We start from the raw sequence: 23,374 nt of genomic DNA on the forward strand, positions 1-23,374 counted from the left end.
ATCATTATAAGAAAATGCTATACAACACATATGTAAACCATTGAGATGTAAAATATATTTAAAACAATAAGAATTCTTGGTCAATCTGTGTTAAAGTTCATTTTCTTCCTTATGTCCATTACCTATTTTCTTTCCTTTTGTGTTGACTTGATAATCTGTGGACTCCAATTCTTTGCTATGGGACATAGAGTTTTCTGTTTTTTTATTTTTGTTTTTGTTTTGTTTTGTTTTTTGCGGAACGCGGGCCTCTCACTGTTGTGGCCTCTCCCGTTGCGGATCACAGGCTCCGGACGTGCAGGCTCAGCAGCCATGGCTCACATGGGCCCAGCCGCTCCACGGCATGTGGGATCTTCCCGGACCAGGGCACGAACCCGTGTCCCCTGCATTGGCAGGTGGACTCTCAACCACTGCACCACCAGGGAAGCCACAGTTTTCTGTTCTTTTGATAACTTCCCTGAACGTGTTTATTTAGATCTTCTCAAGAATCAAGATGGATGTGAACTCACTTGTGTCTCTCATCAACTTGTCTAGATCAAATCCTTACAAAAATTGTACCCATTATTTGAGGTGGATTCAAAAATCCCTCAGCTTCAGCCGAACATAATTCCCACCTTTGTTCCCTTAAACTTCTCACCCTATGTCTAGTCATTCCTTGGAAGTCCCAAAAGAAGAAAAAAGTGGTGTCCTGCATAACACTTTCCATTTAAATAAATTCAAGAAATGATGTCCCTTTTTTCTGTGCTTTCATTTGAAGCCCTTTCCTTAGCAATAGACATTTGCCTCCAGACCTCTCTATCACAGTGCTCGTTAACTCTTTTAGCTAAAATATTGTGGCATTAAGGCCAAAGTCATGGATCTCATTGGGGCATTGCTCATTTAAATTTCTTTTTTTAAGTGTCTTTATTTAATGTCACTTTTTAAAAATAAAGATGTTTTGTTCAATGAATAATTTACCATGTCTTATATCCTCTGCATAGAACTACTAACTGCAAATAGATTCTATTAATAAAGTTGTTAACTTAGAGAAGAAAAAAGCTAGCCAATTATTTGGTGCTAAAATTAAAAGCAGTCACATGAGCACAGGTGGAAGAATTTTTTGACCTTGTGGAAACACATTTCTAACAATTGCAAACAGCACCCTTGTCTATCCAAGTTTATTTGTTATTCTGGCACATACAGGCATTTGGATAATCTTATTGCATCCTACAGTTTATGAATAAAATCCTACGTAAGAATCAGAATCTGCCATAACAGATTTAGTAGTACTTAGATACTGACCAGCATTTTTTTTTGTTTTCTATCAGACAACCAGAAAACTTAGATAATACAAAAGTCATGTAAAATATTGATAGAAGGCACTGCTTTATGAATAAATGTAAATTATTGAACTTAAATAAATTTGATGTAAAACATGGAAAGAACTATTAAAAAGAAAAAGAAACCTAAGGCTGATGATTATCTTCTTCATCAGTCATCTCTCCATTCTTTTGAAGACTTTTGGAAAAGTGCAGAGCAGAGAGTGCCTGGATGCCTCCTAAATCCTTTCCTCTTCCTCCTGGGCATACAGCTAGAGTACTTTTCCTAGCCTCACTTGGCTCAGTGGAACCCTGTGACTGAGTTCTGGCCAATAAAATGTGCAACAATGTGGTCTGCACCATTTCTTGGCCTGACTTAACCTTTTCCCCTTGAATGAGTGAAATGGAAAAAAAATACCCAGGGAACCTTGGAACCTGTATGTTGACACTTGTGGGAAAAAAAAAAAGATAAAAAGGGGCCTAGGCCTCTGAATCACAGCTTGGAGGAGAGCTACCTACCTAGGAAGCCCCTCAATAAACTGTCACGTGAGCAAGAAATTTAAGGGCTTGTCTATTATGTTAGCTAGTAGTTACAACTAATAAAGTTGGTCAACATTTTATTAGTATAAAACAACTAATCTCATAATATATTAATCATCTTAGAAATTTTTTCATTATATATTGCAATATTTTCCAGTTTGTCATTTTATTTATTTATTTATTTATTTATTTATTTATTTATTTATTTATTTTTGCGGTACACGGGCCTCTCACTGTTGTGGCCTCTCCCGTTGCGGAGCCCAGGCATGTGGGATTTTCCCGGACCGGGGCACGAACCCGTGTTCCCTGCATCAGCAGGCGGACTCTCAACCACTGTGCCACCAGGGAAGCCCCATTTTGTCATTTTATAAACAGTATTTGTGAAGAATATTTTTGTTCGTTTGGGATTTTCTTTTTGTATGTTCAACCAGTATCTTTGTCAAAATGCCTGCAGTGTTTCAAATTGCTGTGAAGGGCAACACAGTTTCCCTCCATAAAAGAAAGAAAGAAAGACAGAGAGAGAAACAAGAAGTAAGAGGAGGAGGAGGAAGAGAAGGAGAAGAAAGAAGGAAGAAAGGGAGGAAGGGAGAAAGGTTGTTGTTATCCTCATACGTCCCCTTCCCTCTCTTATTTTTCTTTCAAATTCATTTACTGCCTCAGCTGAATGCATAAAACTTCCAGAGACACTAAACAATCTTATTAATCCTTGATTTTCAGGATAATGACTTGTGTTGGAATTAAAGAATGGCAGAATATGCCACCTGAAAATATATCACTTTGGCATAGGTTTATTTTGAACTGAAAGCACTTAAAAAAACAGTAGATGCAAGAAGGGCATTCTAATCTCAACCTTTATTCCTGAAAACAGGAGATTAAAAACCCCCAGTGTGAAAGATGCCCTCCCTGTGCTAGAAAAAAAGAAACATTCTTTAACGGAGAGTGAAACTCAAGATAATTCTATACAAACAGACCTTGATAAAATAATTTATATCTTCCTTTAGCCTCATCACATAGTTTAGTTACTTTTCCACTATTGCCTCTCTTTGTTCATCCTTTCACCATTTCTTTGAGTCTTCATTTCTTTATGAGGACTCCCATGCCACATGAAACTTATATGAATGTATATGCTTTCTCTTGTTAATCTGTTTTATGTTAGCTTAATACTTGGGCTCAGCCTAAAAAACCTAGGAAGCTAGAGATAAAATTTTATCTCCACTACAGAATTGCTCCTGATGGAAAAACTTCAACTTCACGTGATGAAATTTCAGGGAATCACAAAATGATAATGCAAGATTTCCGATCTTTGTATGGTGTGGGGAGGAGGATGCTTATAGTTTACAAATAGAAAGCAGTAATGCAAGATAGCTAGCATTGCAAGTTGAGGTATATTTGGTTTTTACATATTAGGAATGTCTTCATTCCAATATTGACTTTTGAATTCCTTAGGAAAAAATTAGTTTTCAACAAATAACTAAGTATTAAAGAGAGGTCCTAAAGATAAAATACTCATTTGTTTTAGAATTTTGAACTTGACCTCCCTCCCTGGCCCAGTTATTTTTAGAATGGTCAGTCATGAAATCTTTAAATCTCAGGATAATAAGATTAGTTAGGGTAGGTTGGGCTGCTGTAAAAAGAATCCCCTAAAGTTCAATGATAAAAATACATGTGTTTTTGGCTCATGTGAGAGTCTGAAGTGAGTGTTTTAGGCTGGCGGTAGCTCTTCTTCTTACAGTTCCTCCACGTGGTCATTCAGGCACCCAGGCCAAGTTATGGTCTTCCATCTGTAACATTCTGTTTCAAAATAATACCAACTATTGCCATCTCAGTCCATAGAAAGGGAGCAGGGGCAGAAATCCACATCTAGGGATTTCCTAAATCAAGGGAGGTAGGAGTTGCAAACTTCACATCAGCTCACATCCCATCTTGAAAATCCACGCAAATGTTTATACATAGCCACAAAAGAGTGGAGAAATACTTCTCCTTGCTAGGCAGCTATGTCCTAGTTCCACTTCTATTATTGAGGAAAAAGGGAAAATGGTGTTTGTGGAGAACTAGCACATTTAACATGTAATTTTAGACAAATTATAGATTTTAATTGCAGTAAGTCATTTTAAAATCACTTAGTTTCTATTAAGAATAGATAATGTTGGGTACATGAACCAATGATGTAATAGTATAGAAACATTTTTATTTTTAAATATGTATTGGTGAAATAGATTACATTCTTCTTAAAATCGCAAAAGAATACTTTTTTTTAATTCAAAGCAAATCTCATATGAATATTTTTGGGTGTTTTAAATTATTCTAAATTATTTAAGCTTATCGAGTATTAATATTATATATTCCAAACCAAACCTTACTGGACTTCAAGCTAAAGTTAAATTATAATTTGCTATTGTTGCTTTACCATTTGGTTACAATTAACTACTTTCTCCATTTTCCTAAGAAGTCTAATTGTCTTCATCACTAAAGTAAAGCAAAAAGAAAATGAAAAAGAAACCATTATGGCAGAGTGTAAATGAGAGTCATGAGCTGTAGACTAGCTTTGTGGAGATCATCAAAAAAACTTGAGAGATGGCATTTACTATTTGATGAAACTTTTTCCAATGTACTGGTTTTACCTAGACAGGGAAACAAAATTCATTATTCTTTTTATGGAATTAAAAACATGTACATGTTGAACTACTGGTAATAACTTGGTTGCTAGAGTATAACAATTATTTTTTCCAAAATTATAGAAGTAAAAATAGCAATAAGAAATTCATAAACATCATAGTAAACAGTTTAATATTTACTAAAGGAAAAACCTACTAGATTGACAGCTAAATTTTTTGTTTTTAAGCTATGTAATTTTTATTTTTTTTTAATTTTTTATTGAAGTATAGTTGATTTTAATTGTTGTGTTAGTTTCAGGTGTACAGCAAAGTGATTCAGTTATATAATATATATGTATATATGTGTATATATGTAAATATATATGTATATATTCTTTTTCAGATTCTTTTCCTTTTTGGGTTATTACAAAATATTGAGTATAGTTCCCTGTGCTATTCTGTAGATCCTTGTTGGCTATATATTTTACATATAGTAGTGTGTATATGTTAATCCCAAACTCCTAATTTATCCCTCCCCACCCTTTTCCTCTTTGGTAACCATAAGTTTATTTTCTATGTCTGTGGGTCTGTTTCTGCTCTGTATATAAGTTCATTTGTATCATTTTTTTTTTTTTGGTTTCACATATAAGTGATATCATAGGATATTTGTCTTTCTCTGTCTGGCTTACTTCACTTAATATGATAATCTCTAGGTTCCTCCATTTTGCTGCAAATGGCATTATTTCATTCTTTTTTATGGCTGAGTAATATTCCATTGTATATATGTATACCACATCTTCTTTATCCATTCATCTGTTGATGGACACTTAGGTTGCTTCCATGTCTTGGCTATTGTAAATAGTGCTGCTATGAACATTGGGGTGCCTGTATCTTTTTGAATTATGGTTTTCTCTGGATTTATGCCTAGGAGTGGGATTGTAGTATCATATGGTAGCTCTATTTTTGATGACAGATACTTAGTAGGTTAGCTGATTAATGTAAAAGTGTCAATATAACAAAAAGTCAAACCCTCCTTTCACATACTTATGTTATGCCTCTGTTTCCTATTCATAAGTTAAAAGTTCCTTACTTTCTGCTAATGGTTCTTTGAAAAAGAAATAAGGAAAATTCTTCAAAATTATTCAAGGATTTTATAGACCACACTATATTATTGAAATAATTTAGCTTATCAAAATTAGAAGAGAGGGGCTTCCCTGGTGGCGCGGTGGTTGAGGGTCTGCCTGCCGATGCAGGGGACATGGGTTCATGCCCCCATCTGGGGGGATCCCGCATGCCACGGAGCGGCTGGGCCCGTGGGCCAAGATTGCTGAGCCTGCGCGTCTGGAGCCTGTGCTCCGCAACAAGGGGGGCTGTGATAGTGAGGGGCCTGCGCACCGTGATGAGGAGTGGCCCCCGCTCTCCACAGCTGGAGAGGGCCCTCGCACGGAGGCGAGGACCCAACACAGCCAAAAATAGATAAATAAATAAAGCAAAACTGAAAAAAAAATTAGAAGAGAAATTTCTCACATTATTTTCTTGTTTATAATTTATAATATGGAGATAATTTTTATGTGTTGGAAAAAATTTTGATTTTGTCTTTCCTCAAATCCTGTGAACTGAAGTTGTTTCCAGATGGTCTGGCTTCAAATATTTTTTAAGGGTGGGAGGAATCTAAAAATGAGAATGCAATTTGCCCCATACCAATATATGTTTACTTTTATAATGTCCAGATTTACAGTATTCTTAAGTATGCACTAGATTCTCTTTGGTCCCTCAAGCAGTTGTAATACTTACAACAGACTCATTTTGTTAATTTTATGACCTCTTCAAACCAATCTTTCTTTGAGTCATTGAATTAGGCTAAATGGAGGATCAAGACATCATCTATTTCATCTATTTGTCATTAGATGAACATCTACTTTTTCCAGAAAACACTGAATTCTTCTTAAAACTTTTGAAAAGTATGTAACTCTTCAGACTGTATATTTATTTTTATAATTGTAAATAAGCAATCATGTTTGGAAGCATGCATTCAATCAAAATTTTCAAGTGTAACAAATTTCCATTTTCCTGCATCATTCTTGTTTTATTTGATTCTTTCAGTTTCTCTTTTTGACAAAGATAGACATATCAATAATTTAAGTGTCTTAGAGTCTGCATGCCCCAAATCATCCTTCTTTATTCTCCCTCTCCTCCCTTTCCTTGAAATAATTTCTTAAAGAATTAATGGCATTTCTTTATCTTTGGTTGACTAAGCAACACTCCCTTCTTAAAAATCATCTCCAGCTGGCTTCACTTCTTTTCTTTTTCTTTTTTTTGCGATGAATAAATCCAAGTATTAGACCCTACCTTATACAAATAATCATAAATTTTGAGTTATTACCATTCAGGCAATTAAGAAGTTTCTCTCTATCCATATTCAATCTTATACCTTAATTTAAACCATTTTTCACAATTTGATTTTCATTGGAAGTAGAGAAAAATAAGTAATCTTACTCATAAAAATTCTGTTCTCAAAGTCATACCATGTAATGGATGAAATATACCATAAAGACCATTTATTCAGCCTAATAATTTAATACTTGATTTCTCCAATGTCCTTGCCACAAAGTTGGCTACACTCTTTTAAAAACCTTAAAATTGTGAGAAACTCACCCTTTCAATCTTTGGATAGCTGTGAATATTGGGAAATCATTCCTCATGCTTAGGTTATTATTGGTACATTTACTCTTCTAAATTATTTTTTATGCATTTTTCTCTGAGCCTTCATCAATTTTAGCATTTACTCATTTCAAGTAGTGTAAATGTAGGGGAGGAAAAATAACTTTTCTTGTACCCTTCAGATTTATTAACTGAGATCCCTGTCATAAAAGATTAATAAGAGAAAAACAAACAAGTTTATTAACATGTATCTCTCATGTATACATGAGAGATACACAGGGTGATGAGTAACACAAATAGGTGGCTTCAGAATACAGGATTAAATACCATCTTAATAGGAAGTGGGGAGGAAGGATGTAGGCCTCTTGGAAGAGAGTAAATAATAATTTTAAGAAAGATGAATTGGTCCCTGGAATAGATGGAAAGTATGATAGTTTGGGAGAAAGTTTGCCTGGCTGTGCTATCCACTTCTAGTCTCCTCTCCTGTAAAAAAAAGTCAATCTTTACTGGTCGATGAAACTCCTGGAAAGAGAATCCATGATGACTAAGTTCCTTTTGGAGGATTTGTCTTTAGGTAGATAAGGGAACTCAGAGAAAGCCTCTCCCTGCATTTGCTGTTTTCTAAGTACCTACTGCTCAAAATAATCAATATACCAAAGCAGCTTATTTTGGGGTGACATATTTTGCTACCCTTTAATTGAAACTGAGCTAAACTTCTTACTTAAGACAGGTGTGACAAATAATACTCTCCTATTAATAATGAGCAGGTATCTTGATAAGTGTTGTGCTTATTGGGAAAGAGAAATCTGCATACCTGGTAATGTCTACCATTAATATGGAACAGATAAAGTGATAGTAGCCATGAAGTTGCCAAATTGAAAGAATATTAATTCCAGTTTCTCATACTGGTTTAATACATCCATATGGCAAACTCTTCTACATTGTTATAATATTTAATAATGGTTAACTATCACAATCAAGGCTTTCTTTTTTGTCTCCACATAAATTAATACATATTCAGTCTATTCAATTTATTCATCTTCATTTTAATATATTAATATATATTAATACTTATTTTAATATATATTACAGTTCTATATTAATATCTTTTAAAGTTTTTCATCTTTATTTTCCTAGAAATTTTTTTCTAAATGTTCATGAATATTTTCTATTTAATTTATATCTTTCAAAATACAAATACTCCTTTTGAATTTAATCCCCTAAGGTACTGTATTAGTTCATGTTCATCCTCTCATAAATAGACATCAAGATGAGATTTAACAAGCAAGTATTTCATTAGGGGAAATACCTATGGGAGAGAAATGAGGAGAAAGCAGGGTAAGGCTAGGAGACATTTAAAGCACATGCATTCTGACCCCAAGTGAAGAACAGGGAGAAAAGCTCATATGTAAACATCCTAGCCTACTGTGTCATTTGAGTGACTAATGTGTCATTTCAGTAAGTTTCTGCATGATGATTGGGGAGTCAAACCATAGTCTGATGTCAGAGATATATCCTATGTTTCCCAGGAAGAGACCTACCTTAACATCTCTGCTTTTCTTAATCACTATCTGAAAGCAGTCCCTAGGAACATGACCTTCATATAAACACAGAAATATACTTTAGAGCACAGCAACTGGAACCTTGGTCAAGCATGTTTCCTATAGTTGGAGATCTGAGAGGCACACTCTCACTGCTGCCTCATGTCTTCATATCCAATAAGAGGTTTCCAGTCAATTATCTACTTCGATCTTCTGGAAAATAGTTACACTCTCATAGGCAGAAAACACATTTTATATATCTTTCATTTAATTGAGACAGAAATATCAAAATCCCAATAGTAGTTCAAACACATAATATTACTCGAGAATAGATTGACTCCTGTAGGTCAAGTGAGTTATCATTCAGAAGAATGACATTTGGCCTTCATCTCAAGATGATGGACTAAGACTTAAACATACTGTGATTCACTAGTCATGAGTTTTAGAGGTAAATATCATGGAAAGGTCAATGTGTCTGGAACAGATCATAGAGTCTAAATGTGAATATTGATTATGAGTGGGAAATGCAGTATCTTATACAATTTATCAAAAATTTTACCAAAGATAATTATTTACAAATTTTCTAAACAAATATGTTACCAATATAGACATACCTTGGTATTTATTTTAAATGGAAGTGTATCAACATTGATTATTAAACTTTGCATGATTTAATGCCACATTTATATTAATTTTTAAGGATTCGTGTATTTTAAAATATAATTCCCATAAACATAGAAACTCAAAATTTATATTTGTATATATAGAAAAGAGAAGGGGCAAATATTCGTAAGGTATTTTTATTAACCTCTGGAACAAGTTGTTATTTTGCTAACTCTTAGAATAATATCGTGTTATTTTCAATTTCTAGTATTACTCAAATTTAATATATCAAATCCAAAATAAGAATAACACACATATATGTATCTTGACTTTAAAAAAAATTCAAATACACTTGAATGAAGAAAATAATCTTGTCAGTTTTCCTATTAAAGTAAAAATTTGATACTTTGCTGATTAATGTACATTAATCTTGTAACAAATGACAGTGCAAAATTTTGTACAATTTATATTCAAAATAAGTTTCTCAAATGGTTTTATACTGAAGAATAAAAATAGAGTAGATTTTATAAAGAACTCTAAAAGATAAACAATCTACCTCCTGATATACAAAAACAGAGAAAAACCATAATTTAAAATCCAGAAATCCATTTTTATATACTATGAAAAATGCAAACAATGTTATCACAATGGCCAAGGAAATGATGAGTGAGTAGTTCTAGTTAACATTTCATTATTCAAGAGAATTAAAATTACCTAATGTTGAGGAAGATTGCCATTATTCTTATATAAACCATACAAGTTTGGATTCAGGAATTTTGAGAAAAGATTTTTAATCAATAAGTACAGTAGTTTAGGAGGAATTATTGGTCTTGATTTCGAAGAATGAAAAAGAAAACGAAATCTATGTGAAAACTAGAAGTATAAAATAAACCCACATGCAGAGAACATCACTTGATTGCTAAAGTTTTCCATTTTAATTTAGATTTATTGTTCAATGTAAGATATGACTTTACTTGAAGATAACCTTTCCTGTCTTTTTTTGGCACTACTAAAATATTGCCTCAAAGATAATAAATTTTGCCTCTTTCACTATTGAAAGAGTGACTCTGACAATCCTTCATTTCAGCTTTCATACGCTTTCTCTGTATCCACATGGAATTTAATTTCTCCTTCACATGTTCAAGGTTATGTATAGTTTTTGACATTTGCTCACAGAGCAGAGTGAAGCAAGTCTTCCAACAACAAAGGACTCAAGTTCTAACAGTTCATTTTAAATCCACTGTTTAGAATTTAAAACAAATCTTTCCATACAAAAAGTTATTATAGATTCTGTTCTTTCATTGCATTCTCTCTATGAGAAATTGTGGTTCAAGTACAACATATAGTACATTATTTTTTTTTTGTTAATAGTTAATGTAAACTTTTTTTTTGAGGAAAAATAACTTAATAGTGTCCTAAGGTTTAAATCCTGGCTGCACCTTTTATCAGCTGTTGTTTGAATTTGGACAAGTTACCTAAGCTCCCTGAGGCCAGCTTCCCTAGGGATCTGATACTTACTTTATATACAAGAGAAAGCACTTTGTAAAGTGCTAGGTACAGAAAACATCCTTAAGAAATTAGTTGTGATATTCTTATTTAATAGGCTTATGCCAGGTGTTGGTCATGCAAAGATTTTTTTTAAATGTAGTTTTTGTTTTCAAGGAGTTTATACAGAGGAAGGAAAGAAGCAATCCTAATTGCCTGACTTCTGGCTGCCCCCATGTGATGAGATGAAAAGCCTCTATTTCTGTGTTTGGAAAAATAGCACACATTTATATATTTTCAAAACAAGAAAAGTGGGAATAAATAATTGCCTAAAAGTAAATAAAGATATGAGGAAGGAAAAGTAGATACTAAGCAAAACAAAATGTCACAAGTTAATTTCTCTACCCTCATTGGTTAAGAGATCTTCAGCAGTTTTTGATTTTAAAAAAGTCTAGGGAAATATCACTCTAGTTGCAAGGTGGGGAATGAATTTCTATGAAATTTGAATGTTAGTTTAAATAATAATGCCTTGAATATATATGTGATGGTTAAAGATATATGGTTCTCATTACCAAATGTGGTTTGTTATTCTTTATATAATCTTCTAATCATCTTCATAAACAAAATAGCTCCTTCAACGATTGTCATGTAGAGGGATATTCCCATACTTTAGAGTCAAGTTCCTGATGTCCAGGATGAACAGGGCCCCTTACAGAATTGTTTGTGAAGAGTATTTTTATCTCACTGATGCTATATTTTACTTGTCTTTTTACCAAAGTTCTCAGAATGTTTTGTGATCAGTGAATTTCAGTTCAGGGTAGGATGAAAAAGATGAAGCAAGAAAATTAAAGTTATTTTTCCTTGAATTTTGCTAATTCATCCAGCATCTTTGTCCACTAATTTATTTAACAATTTAAAAAAATATAGGCACAGGGCTTCCCTGGTGGTTCAGTGGTTAAGAATCTGCCTGCCAATGCAGGGGACACGGGTTTGAGTCCTGGTCCAGGACGATGCTGCAGAGCAACTTAGCCCATGAGCCACAACTACTGAGCCTTCGTGCTGCAACTACTGAGCCCGTGTGCTGCAACTACTGAGCTCGCGTGCCTAGAGCCCATGCTCTGCAACAAGAGCAGCCACTGCAAAGAGAAGCCTGCACACCGCAACAAAGACTAGGCCCCGCTCACTGCAACAAAGACCCAACGCAGCCAAAAATAAATAAATTAAATTAATTAATTAAAAAATATATAATATAGGCACAATGCTATGTACAGAGTATAAAATAGAACAGTTAATAGGGAACACATGGTCTCTCTAAAGTGTATAATTCATAAGAGAAGACAAACATGGAAAATGTTTACAAATGAGGTAAAATGCCTGCTATATTCAAGTGGCGTTAGTTCCTTTCCTCATCCTGTCAATGAATATTTATTGAATACATAACTGCACTAAAAATAATAACACTGAACAAAATATAAATGGTTCCTACCCTCAGAGATCTTATAATATATGTAGTAGACAGAAATTAATCAAATGATCATAAGAAACAGATTATAATTACAAACTTATGTGATATCGAAGAAAGGAAAAGAAAAGAACAGAAAAGAAAGTGCTTTATGAGCACTTATAACAAAGCACACAACAGCAGCAGTGGGGGATATTAAAGCAAATTTGAAAAAAACAGGAGTTGAGATGTCAATAAGTAGTAATTAGACTTGTAGGTGAAGGAATATAGTGGACTCAGGAATTGGAAGGAAATTGATTGCATAAAATTCCTAAATTGGAAAGGAGAAGACACATTCCAAGATTTAAAGAAGGTCAGTATGGTTGAGGAAGAGAGAATGAACGTAAACTACTGTAAGATGAGGCAGAAATTTGGGGCATATTAGAGATTTGAGTTTTATTCTTTGAGCACTGGGAAGCCATTGAAATATGGTAAGCATGTAGTGGGCTAAGAAAGCTCAGATCGATAGTGATGTAAGTACATGTGAACTTTAAAAAGATGACTGACCACTCTGTGGAAGTCAGACAGGAAAGTAGTCAAAATGGATGAATATGGACTGGTCAAAAAAAACTATAGTATTTTAAGCAAAGAACAATGACAGTTGGCCTAGAGTAGGATGGTGGCGAAGGAAAATTGACGAGACCTAAAAGAAAATCTCCTAGACAAAGCAATGTTAAAGTGAAAACCTAAAGAAGTGCCCTAAAAAACTTGTCAGGGGAAGATTGTGCTAGGAAGAGAGAGCAGCATACATAACGGCCCAGAGAGAGGAGAATTGTAAATTGTTCTAAGAATTCAAAGCCTAGTATAGACCACAGAAGTCTCTGGGAGAGAGTAGTTGGTGATGAGAAGGGAGACATAAGTAGAGTCAGATTTTGAGGGTATATATGAGCCATATTAAAGGCATTGTTCATTTTCAAGGAGAAATTTGAGGATACTGAAGGAATTATCTCTAATTTTAATCCATCACATCATGCCAATATTCTCCTATCTTCCTCAGCAAAAAGTGGAAGAACAGTTAGATTAGAAGAGTAAAATATCTTATGCAACTATTTAATAAGGTAAATGCCACATTTTGAATGGTATAGAAACAGTAGCATTTTAAAAAATGTATTCAAAATGTCACACATTATTTCTAATTTTATAACATTTACATCTCAAACTAAAAAATTATTCCGGGATTAAGGGGTTTTACATGATTATTTTATTTCTTTATTTTCATTTCTCAGTGTATCAAGTAGGTATTATAGAAAAAAAGAGGGAAAAATCAAATTGCCAATCAGACATAGTGAGCATAATGAATCTGTTTTTGGTAAATGGACATTTAAAATCTTTATATAATGGATTCTAAATAATAAATTACCATATTTAAGGGGAAATATTGATAAATATTTGTTTGTTAAACAACCTCTTGTTTGTTAAAACAACCTCTCAGGCTTTTCAAAGTTTAATAACTAGGGATACCATATGGATAAAGGAACTGGGTAGGGGATATCTAGCTATAAATTTCTTTCCAGTTCTTTTTTTTTTTTTTTTTTTTTTTTTGCGGTACACGGGCCTCTCACTGCTGTGGCCTCTCCCATTGAGGAGCACAGGCTTCGGACACACAGGCTCAGCAGCCATGGCTCACAGGCCCAGCCGCTCTGCAGCATGTGGGATCCTCTGGGACCGGGGCACGAACCTGCGTCCCCTGCATCGGCAGGCGGACTCTCAACCACTGCGCCACCAGGGAAGCCCCTTTCCAGTGTTATTGACATATAATTGACATGCAATATAGTATTCATTTAAACTGCACAACATAATAACTTGATATATGCATGTATTACAAAATAACTACTACAATAAGTTTAGTTAACATTCATCACCTCATATAGTTACAATTTTTTTCTTATGATGAGGACTTTTAAGATCTACTCTTTTAGCAACTTTCAGACATACAATACAGTATTTTTCACTGTGGTTGCCATGCTGTACCTTCATTCCCAGAACTTACTTGTCTTATAACTGGAAGCTTGTACCTTTTGACCACCTTCACCCAGTTCCCTCACCCCCCACCTCCCACCTCCCACTTCTGGCAGCCACCAATCTGTTCCCTATTACTGTGAGTTTGTTTGTTTGTTTTAGTTTCCACATATAAGTGAGATCATACAGTATTTGTATTTTTCTGATTTATTCCACTTAGCATAATGCCCTCAGGGTCCATCCATGTTGTCACAAATGGCAGGATCCCCTTCTTTTTTATGACTAAGTAATACTTCACATATTTACATATATATATAATATATATCATAATAAAAACTAAATCTAGAATTAATGTATTAATTGCAACTTCTCTAGCAAAAACTTAAATTAAAATGAAATAACCCCACTTCCTAAAATAATGTTGAATTTATCTATATTAAGGTATTGAATACTTAATCCATCTTAAGATATATATCCTCCTACCTAGATGGCATGATTGTAAATATTTACTGTCTTTCTAGGGTATGAATAACACTTAATGAAAAATGATTTATCTCTTTCTTTCTTAGAAATTCTAGCAGAATTTGAACATCTATTTTTATTATGCTATTTTTTGAGGTAGTACATTCATTCAACTGTTAAAAGTAGAATTGAATTGAAATATTAAATGCTCTATCAGAGTATCTATTTTTCTTTTCTGATGTTATGTGCATGACTACACTAATATATTTCAAGATTCTATGGTGTTTTCTCATCTTTATTTGACTATTTCTTACCTAATGGCATAGAGTCTAGTGGAATCAATAGAAAACAACAAATAAAAGCATTAGAGAGCCTGTTTCAGAAGTGTACTGTCATGCCTGTCAAAAAGTCCAAATGTACAGATTCAACTTTAAAGGAGAAAAGAAACAGTCTTTTTTATTTTAACATCTTTATTGAGGTATAATTGCTTTACATGGTTGTGTTAGTTGCTGCTGTATAACAAAGTGAATCAGTTATATGTATACATATATCCCCCTATCTCCCTCCCTCTTGTGTCCCCCTCCCACCCTCCCTATCCCACCCCTCTAGGTGGTCACAAAACACCGAGCTGATAAATAAGCCAAAATACAAAACTCTTTTCTCAGAGGTTGTTACTAAGTATATAAAGACCTACATCATAGCCTATTTTTAGTAAGTAAATCAATTAGCCAGAAATGAATATGCCTGGTCTAGTCGTTCATCAAACCATGCAGCCCGCTGATTCCACTTACAGATATTTTGTTGGTATTTGAGGAATATAAAATATAAATGATGCATGCCATGTTTACTACTGAACTTTTAACCAGATATCTGGTATTAATGTATTTACTACATTTTACTGTAACTATTTACACAACTATCTGGTTTGCTTGTGAAGCTATAAACTCCAGGACTGCACAATTCACTTCCTCTATCCTGTCTTTGTGTCTTTATTGCCTAGTGGATGTCAGGCGCATGGTATATGTTCAGTAAATATTTATTGAATGAATGAGTAAACCTCTATGCATAAAATCATTACATTTTAAGTGATTTTGTTGTTAAGTTTCAGAGCCAGCCTATACCAATCCCACCCCATAGTAATTGTTTTTGAATGAAACCCCCAAAAGTCTATGAATTTAAAGCTGTAAAGATAATAAAAAGAAAAATATTATCCCCATTTCAGATATAAAATTGATGTGATTGAGAACTGAAAAGGGAAAATCAGAGTGCATAAAACATAGTCTGTAATATTAGCCAAGATAGATATTAATAAGTATTCCAGTTTTATTTTTATTGTGTCTACTGTCTATGAGACAAAGCTACACATCATTATAATATTTAAGCTAAACTTCCAGAAGTGTAGCTTATAAAGTGATATATTAACAATGGCTATAATTTATGGAGAATCTACCATATGCTAGGTGTAAGAAAAACTTTTTGTATGCATTATATCCTTTAGTGAACTGAACAATCTTCTGATCTAGTTAATGTCCCCATTTTACAAATAAAGAAATAAGATCAGGGAAACTAAGAATTTTCCCAAGGTCACATAGCTAGTAAATATGAGAGCCATAATTCAAACTCAGAGCTATTAGAATCTGAGGAGAGTGTTCTTAGCTTAATTCTAGTCTGTGAAAGGGCATTCACTGCTGTAGAAGTAAGCACTAAAGCTTGGTGAGTAGAGTGAGGGAAGCAAAAGACAGAGGAAGGCAGCAGGGAGAAAGTCCATTATTCCCCAAAGACATGAATGATTTCAAACCACTCCTATCTGAATCACCTGGGGACCTTTTATAAATGATATTCCTGGATCTGACTGTATGGACCTACTAAATGGGAATCTATAAGCATGATGCAAAAGTCTGAAACTTTAATAAGTTATTCAGCTAATTTTTACAGTTTAAAGTTTTTAGAGTCAATGACTAAGAAAGATTAAACTCTATTAATTCAGACAGTAAATCAGTCAATCAATCAGTCAAACAAACAGATTGCAGATTTAGCTTTCAAGTAGTTTTCTGAACTTGAGAAAGTGCTTACTACTCAGGACCTCAGTTTTCTTGTCTTCCAGATGGGGTCACTTCATGGATCTGAATAGAAGCAAAACTCTTACCAATAGTAAGTTCACTTCAGAAAAGACGTAAAAAACAGTGTCTAACCATTGGTCTTTCATTCATTTTCTTATCTACAATCCATCCTAAGAACTGTAGGAAAGCTGGCATCTCTCTCCTGATTCACGTCTTTTTTAGACTGTTTTTCTCAGTTAAATATGTAAAATTAGATCACCCTGATGCAATTACTCCAAGGTTACAAATAACAGGAGTTCCAGTGGGTGGTTTTTTTTCTTCCCATTTTCATTAAATTCCCTCATAGTAGATATAAAAACAGTTCCTTAATTGACACTGATTTGCAAATATATTGAACTCAAACATGTCAAAATAAATTAATTTGTCTCTCAGTAGAAAGAAAGCAATAGAGCCAGATTGAATCCCAGTGAACTTTTATAGCACTTATTTACAAACACTTTTATATCCTAAACTGCACAGCATTTAAAATAATTAGGAGCTTTATGGAGCACATATAACATTTACTTTTACTGTTACTTCTTAAAACCAATGATAAAAGTAAATTTTGAATTGTAGAATAATTCTTTCATTTTATATTTATACTGTAAAACTGGGGCTAACATTTGGAAACCACACATTCCGTTATTTTAGTATTGGCATTATTCAGATGACTCAGATACATTAAAATATTTAATTGAGAGATTTATTGTAATCCATATTTTCCAAAAAATCTATTTTAAATGTTAAATATCTATGAGTTAGTTTATACATTCATAAGAAAATTATGGTATATGTGTTTTGCATATAAATTATGTAGCAGTTAACTTTTCTAGGTCACACTTACTTTATTTGCAAAAATGTATTTCTAAACAACAGATTTGGAGTTATTTTGATCAACTTTCTTCTTACTAAAGTGCACCTATTTGTAGTACATTTATGATTCAGCAATAAAACATATCAAACCACAAAAAGACATGGGGGGAAGCTTAAGTACATATTGTTAAGGAAAGAAGTCAGACCCCAAAGACTACATACTATATGATCCCAACTATATGACCTTCTGGAAAAGGCAAAAGTATACAGATAATAAAAAGATCAGTGGTTGCCAGGTATTTGGGTGGGGGTAGGGGGACAAATAAATGAGGAACAGGAGATTTTCTGTCACTGAAACGATATTCTGTATGATACTATAATGGTGGATATATGACATTATACCTCTGTCCAAACCCGTAGAACATAAAGAATGAAACCTCATGTAAACTGTGACCGAAGTGCTGCCTTTGAGGGATAAATAGGAGCCAGTGCTGCCATCTGGAATATGTAGGACATGTAGGCATTAAACCCAATTCAGATCAAGCTTTGTGAAAGAACCTTTAGTGAAGGTCCTTCCTTAAGGCATTTTAAAAATGTAAAACCGTCAGTCACTCCAGGGATCTAAAGTCCATGTCTGTTTAAAATATGCCATTTTCTTTAGCATCCTCTTCGCAACCCTTTTCTGGGGAAAGAGAATCCAGTTGGTCTTTTGACTCTTAAGCTTCATCAGTAAGGCTATATATTTTCACTAGTGAGCCCTAGCTCTTTCAAGTGTCTTTTATTGTAAGAGGGCTTTTTCTCAATTATATTGGCAGTAAATCTGGCTTTAAAAAGTAGAATTCTTGAATTTCAGATTCCAAACAACTATTAGTTTTGAATTAGTTGTTAAAAAGTTAAATTGGAAGAGGGTTAATGATACATTGTTTATTATAAAATGGATGAAGTGCAACTACAATTATGTGAATTGATAGCAAGAGAAAAAATTTGTTTAAAAAACGTGGCTTGGGCTTCCCAGGTGGCACAGTGGTTGAGAGTCCGCCTGCCGATGCAGGGGACACGGGTTCGTGCCCCGGTCCGGGAAGATCCCACATGCCTCAGAGCGGCTGGGCCCGTGAGCCATGGCCGCTGAGCCTGCGCGTCCGGAGCCTGTGCTCCGCAACGGGAGAGGCCACAACAGTGAGAGGCCCGCGTACCGCAAAAAAAAAAAAAAAAGTGGGTTATGAGGAATCATTTATTTGGCTATAATTCTTTGCTTCTGAAATTAATCAATAGATTTTGATTGTATTCTACAGGAAGAAGGGGAATGATAAATCACATTATATCAGACTCAGAATGGTAGAACTGGAAAATACTTTACAAATAGTTTACTGTAAAAATCATAAATTATCAGCCCATAGATCAAACCAAGTCAGGTGATGCTTTAAAAAATAAATTTCGTTGGATGCCAAAATGTAAAAGTTCATAGAATTTACATAAAAATTTGAATTTCCTTTTTCCATTTTAAAATCACTCTGGACTTGCCTTATTGCATGCTGATTATCCTTATTAAACAGAGTATGTAGTGTCCAATTCCTTTCCACCCCTTTCCCCATTAATTTATTCCCAACCCATTTTATTTAACTTTCTTATCTTTTTATCCTCTCTAACATCTGATTTTATGGATCCTGATTTACACCAATTCCTTCATCTTATATTCAAGTTATATGTGACTCCAAAGGGAATATGTAATTTGCCCCATCATGTAACTTGTACTTTCCAGGGCATAAAACAAAAATAAAATGGGCCTTCCCTGGCAATAAAATAGAAAAGAGTTGAAATTTTGTAATCTAATGCTCATTATCATAAAGGTTGATTTAATTCTAGCTAGGAGAAAATTGCATTTTTATAGTATGTTTTGATTTTGGTAGAAAGAAGTGTGTTGGAACAATTAAGACAAAGGTTAATGAGGAGATATTTTGTCTAGAAATAAATCCCTTTTAAACATTTACTAACAGATAGAAGTTTAAATGTTTTTAGTGGTGGGCATAGGATTTGAATTCCTTCTTAAACTATGTCAGTTGCTTTTTCCAGTATTAATCATTTTCATCCTGATTGTACAAAAATATGCATAAAATATTTTATTTTTAAAGTTTGAAATGAAAGATGGCATTTTTATAATGTTAAACCTGAAGGCATATTAGCTGCAGACTTTATATTTCTATACTTTATAAGGATCAAGAGTTCATTATGAAATAATTATGGAAAGTATAAAATTTAGCTCTTATCTCACATAGTAACAAGATAGGTGAGTAAACAATTTAAACAGCTTCTATTTCCACAAAAAGAAATTCAGTATATGAAAATCATCACAGAATATGACTAACATATGTTTTCTTATATCAAACTTAAGTTGTATGAAATTTGATCTGTCATTAACAATTCATTGCTCTAATGTCCAAGCCATGTGTATTAGTTGTCTATTGCACCATAATAATACTACTGAAAATGTAATGAGTTAAAACAACACACTTATTATCTTGAAGTTTCTGTAGGTCAGGAAACTGTTGGCTGTGTCCTCTGTTTCATAGTCTCACACAGGTTTTAGTCAAGATGTTGGCCTAGAATCTCACTTGAGGCTTTACTAGAGAAGGGTCTACCTCCAAGCTCATGTGGTTGTTGCTAGGATTCAGTTCCATGTGGGATGTTTTACTGAGGGCCTCAGTTGCTTGCTGATTGTTGGTCAGAACTCACCATTCCACATCTCCACTCACTTCATTAAATCCAGCAAGGGAAGTAGTCAGAGTCTGCTAGCAAGAAGTTACAAGTTATAATCTAATATAACATAGTCACTGAAGTGACATCCCATCTTGTTTGCTGTATTCTGTCCGTTAGAAACAAGTCACAGTCTGCCCCTCCTACAAGAGGAGATACACAAGGGTAGGAATACGAAGGTGAGGATCCTACTGTGTTTGCATAACTCTTTAATTTTAACCCTTTCCAGGTTTAATGATTTCACAATCACCAAGGTCAACCACTAGCCAATGTTGCAAACAACAATCAGTCTTAATGTCTGTTTATAATTTAAAATATCATAGAAAAAGATATCTATTCATAATCCATCAAAACTAACCTTAGTGTCACTTTTCTAAGTGCCTTCCTTTTTGTGGTGGTCTACTGTCATTTTAGGTTCAGAATTACCAAAGTCATCCTTATTTCACTAAATTGACACTGTGACGATGCCTAGGTAAATTGCTTATAAAATATAATTGTGTTACCTCAGATATCTTTCTTAGGTAAATGCCTACTTAGGTAAATGTATCCTTTTCTTATCTAAACATTTTTTTAATTCTTTGGGACTCTTTTGATTGCAAGTGATTGAAATACTAGATAAAGGAGAATTTATTGTTTTAGTAACTGAAATGATGAGTTTACCTAGCTTCAAGTATAACAGCATTTAGATTACTAGTCAAAGTGTACAGGATGTATTTTCAACCTTTAGTTATTTCATTTGTGTTGGTATTATTATCAGCAAGAACCCCCTCATAGGGAGAAACATTAATATTCTAGTCAACAACAACAAAAAACCTTTTTTTTTGGTTACAGTAACGTTCTTGGACAAGACTTTCATTGGGTTTGCATGAAACATTTACCACACATGAACATAGAGCAAAGCAAAATAAAGTGCCCTCATTGGCCCGAGCTGGGTAATGTGTCTATCGATATACCTGGGGGATTGGGTCAGTTCTACCCAAACCAGTTAGACTAACAATGAAGGAGGTATGGTTATCCAAAGCAATATCTGGATGCTATTAACAAAAGAAGGCAGAAAATATGCAGAGAAGTAAAATTAAACAAACAAATAGATAAACAAATAGATAAATACTTTATAATTATCATTAAAAATTATACATGTTCTTACTCGTATCAAGAAATAGTTATTGACCATGCACTGGAGATATGGACCACCATTAGGTGCTATAGCATCTGTCTGTAAGATATATAATTTTACATTTAGGTAATTTTAGTCTATCAAGTATATGGAGTACAGTGGCAAAGAACATAGCATTTTGGACAAGATGTTTAAGAAGGATTGTATGTAATTAATTTTTCAGATTGTATTTGTAGCTCAGAATTTGTTATAAAAGGCTTCATGTAAGCACAATATAATTGTGTAATGTAATCTAGATTAGAAGAACTGAGAAGATGGAGATAAAAATGAAGGATAATATTAAGAGAGTAAGTATTGCAAGATAAAAGGCCATGTGAAAGAGTGTCAGTAGGATTTATTTTATCAGTTTGAGGAAAGAGGCTAAAGCTTATAGAAATCAGATGGGTTAGATAGATTGGACTATAAAAAGATTCGGAGATATTACAACTTTATATTTAAGAATTTTCTAAATCTGTTGGAGTTGGATTATATAAGTATCTGTGAATTGTAAGAGTGAGATTGTTTGCATTAGTTTATGAAGATAAAGTTATAATAGCCTAGTCACAGTGACCAATATTGTAAAATAAAATGGAGATTTTGAGAATGAGATACTGTGTTGTTAAAAATATATTTTTAAAATTAAACAAGTATCATGCAAACTATTATATATAGGATGGATAAACAACAAGGTCCTACTGTATAGCACAGGGAACTACATTCAATATCTGTGATAAACCATAATGGAAAAGAATATGAAAAAGACTATATATGTATAACTGAGTTACTTTGCTGTACAGCAGAAATTAACATAACATTGTAAATCAACTATAATTCAATAAAAATTTAAAAATAAATAGATAAATAAAATTAAGTGTCATAGTACTGGGGGCATAATATGGTTACAGTTAAGTAAAATAAATGAATTCAAAAGAAATATTAATTTTGTGATGCCATCCATTCAAATACATTCAGTACAGTTAAAGTTTAAAGTAGAGCAGGGTATGGACTAGACTAGAAAGAGATATCTGGAGGCCATTTGCTTAAATATGCTAATATTACCAACATAAAAGCAATATTTTTCTTTAGCAACTTGAGATAGCAAATTGTATCTACCTATTGCATTCTGTCCAGAAGTTGTTTGAGACAAGTAAAATGAATTTTATACAATTTTTGGCAGATAATAAAGTTGTAATATACAGGTGACAGGACATTCTTAACAAAGAACATTTGCATAATTTTGAACATAGTTTGGTAGGGCTGGAGTCTGAATGTGTTACTTTGTTGAAAAGTTCAAAAAATAGTATTATTCAAAAAAACACACATGCACAAAACTAACATATTCTGTTATTAAATTCAAAACTCCATCATGACAAAATGGACAAGAAAAATAAATTATCTTCTCTAAACCTGCAGACCGCCTCCAGTAAGTGAACTTGCAACCAGAGGGACTATGGTTGGTGTAATTTCTGCTGCAGCCATCAATCAGAGTATTGTGTACTCCATTGTTGCAGGAAATGAAGAGGGTGAGTATATGTTTAGTCTGTGTTTCCATCATAAAACAATAAACTTAGATTTGGAATAAATTTCAGATTTAATTACTCTCTACCCTATTTTTCTAGTAAGATGTGTCTGACTTAAGTGTAACTATGTGCTGAATCCAATTAAAAATCCAGTTATATTGACAAATGCTACTTATTTCCCCTAGGGAATACTCAATATCCAATTCTGAAAGCATTCCCCTCCCCCTGAATTAGGGATATTTTAATAATGTGTTCAAAGTTAATGCATACTTTCAGCTTTTGGTCATAATCATAGACTGCAGTAGTCTCTTGCCACTGTTCTGTGCCATCCACAGCCCTTACCCCATGTCATACATTAACTAATCCCGAAGAAATTTTAGGAACAGAAATAACT

The 23,374-nt window shown here is 33.6% G+C and overlaps 1 protein-coding gene across 6 annotated transcripts in view; it reads left to right on the forward strand.

Annotated features, from left to right (window-relative positions):
• Window positions 1-23,374, forward strand: part of PCDH15 (protocadherin related 15) — a gene marked incomplete at both ends in the record, with an annotated part of 722,972 nt that overhangs the window by 575,213 nt on the left and 124,385 nt on the right. For all 6 annotated transcript variants that reach the window (XM_082633167.1, XM_082633165.1, XM_082633166.1 and 3 more), the window contains one exon: window positions 22,874-22,983. In XM_082633167.1, coding sequence (XP_082489293.1) covers window positions 22,874-22,983 — 110 coding nt within the window. The remainder of the gene's footprint in view (window positions 1-22,873; window positions 22,984-23,374) is intronic.

The sequence above is a fragment of the Mesoplodon mirus genome (genome assembly GCF_964341445.2).
Source record: "Mesoplodon mirus genome assembly, chromosome: 2".
In the NCBI taxonomy this organism is placed as follows: domain Eukaryota; kingdom Metazoa; phylum Chordata; class Mammalia; order Artiodactyla; family Ziphiidae; genus Mesoplodon; species Mesoplodon mirus.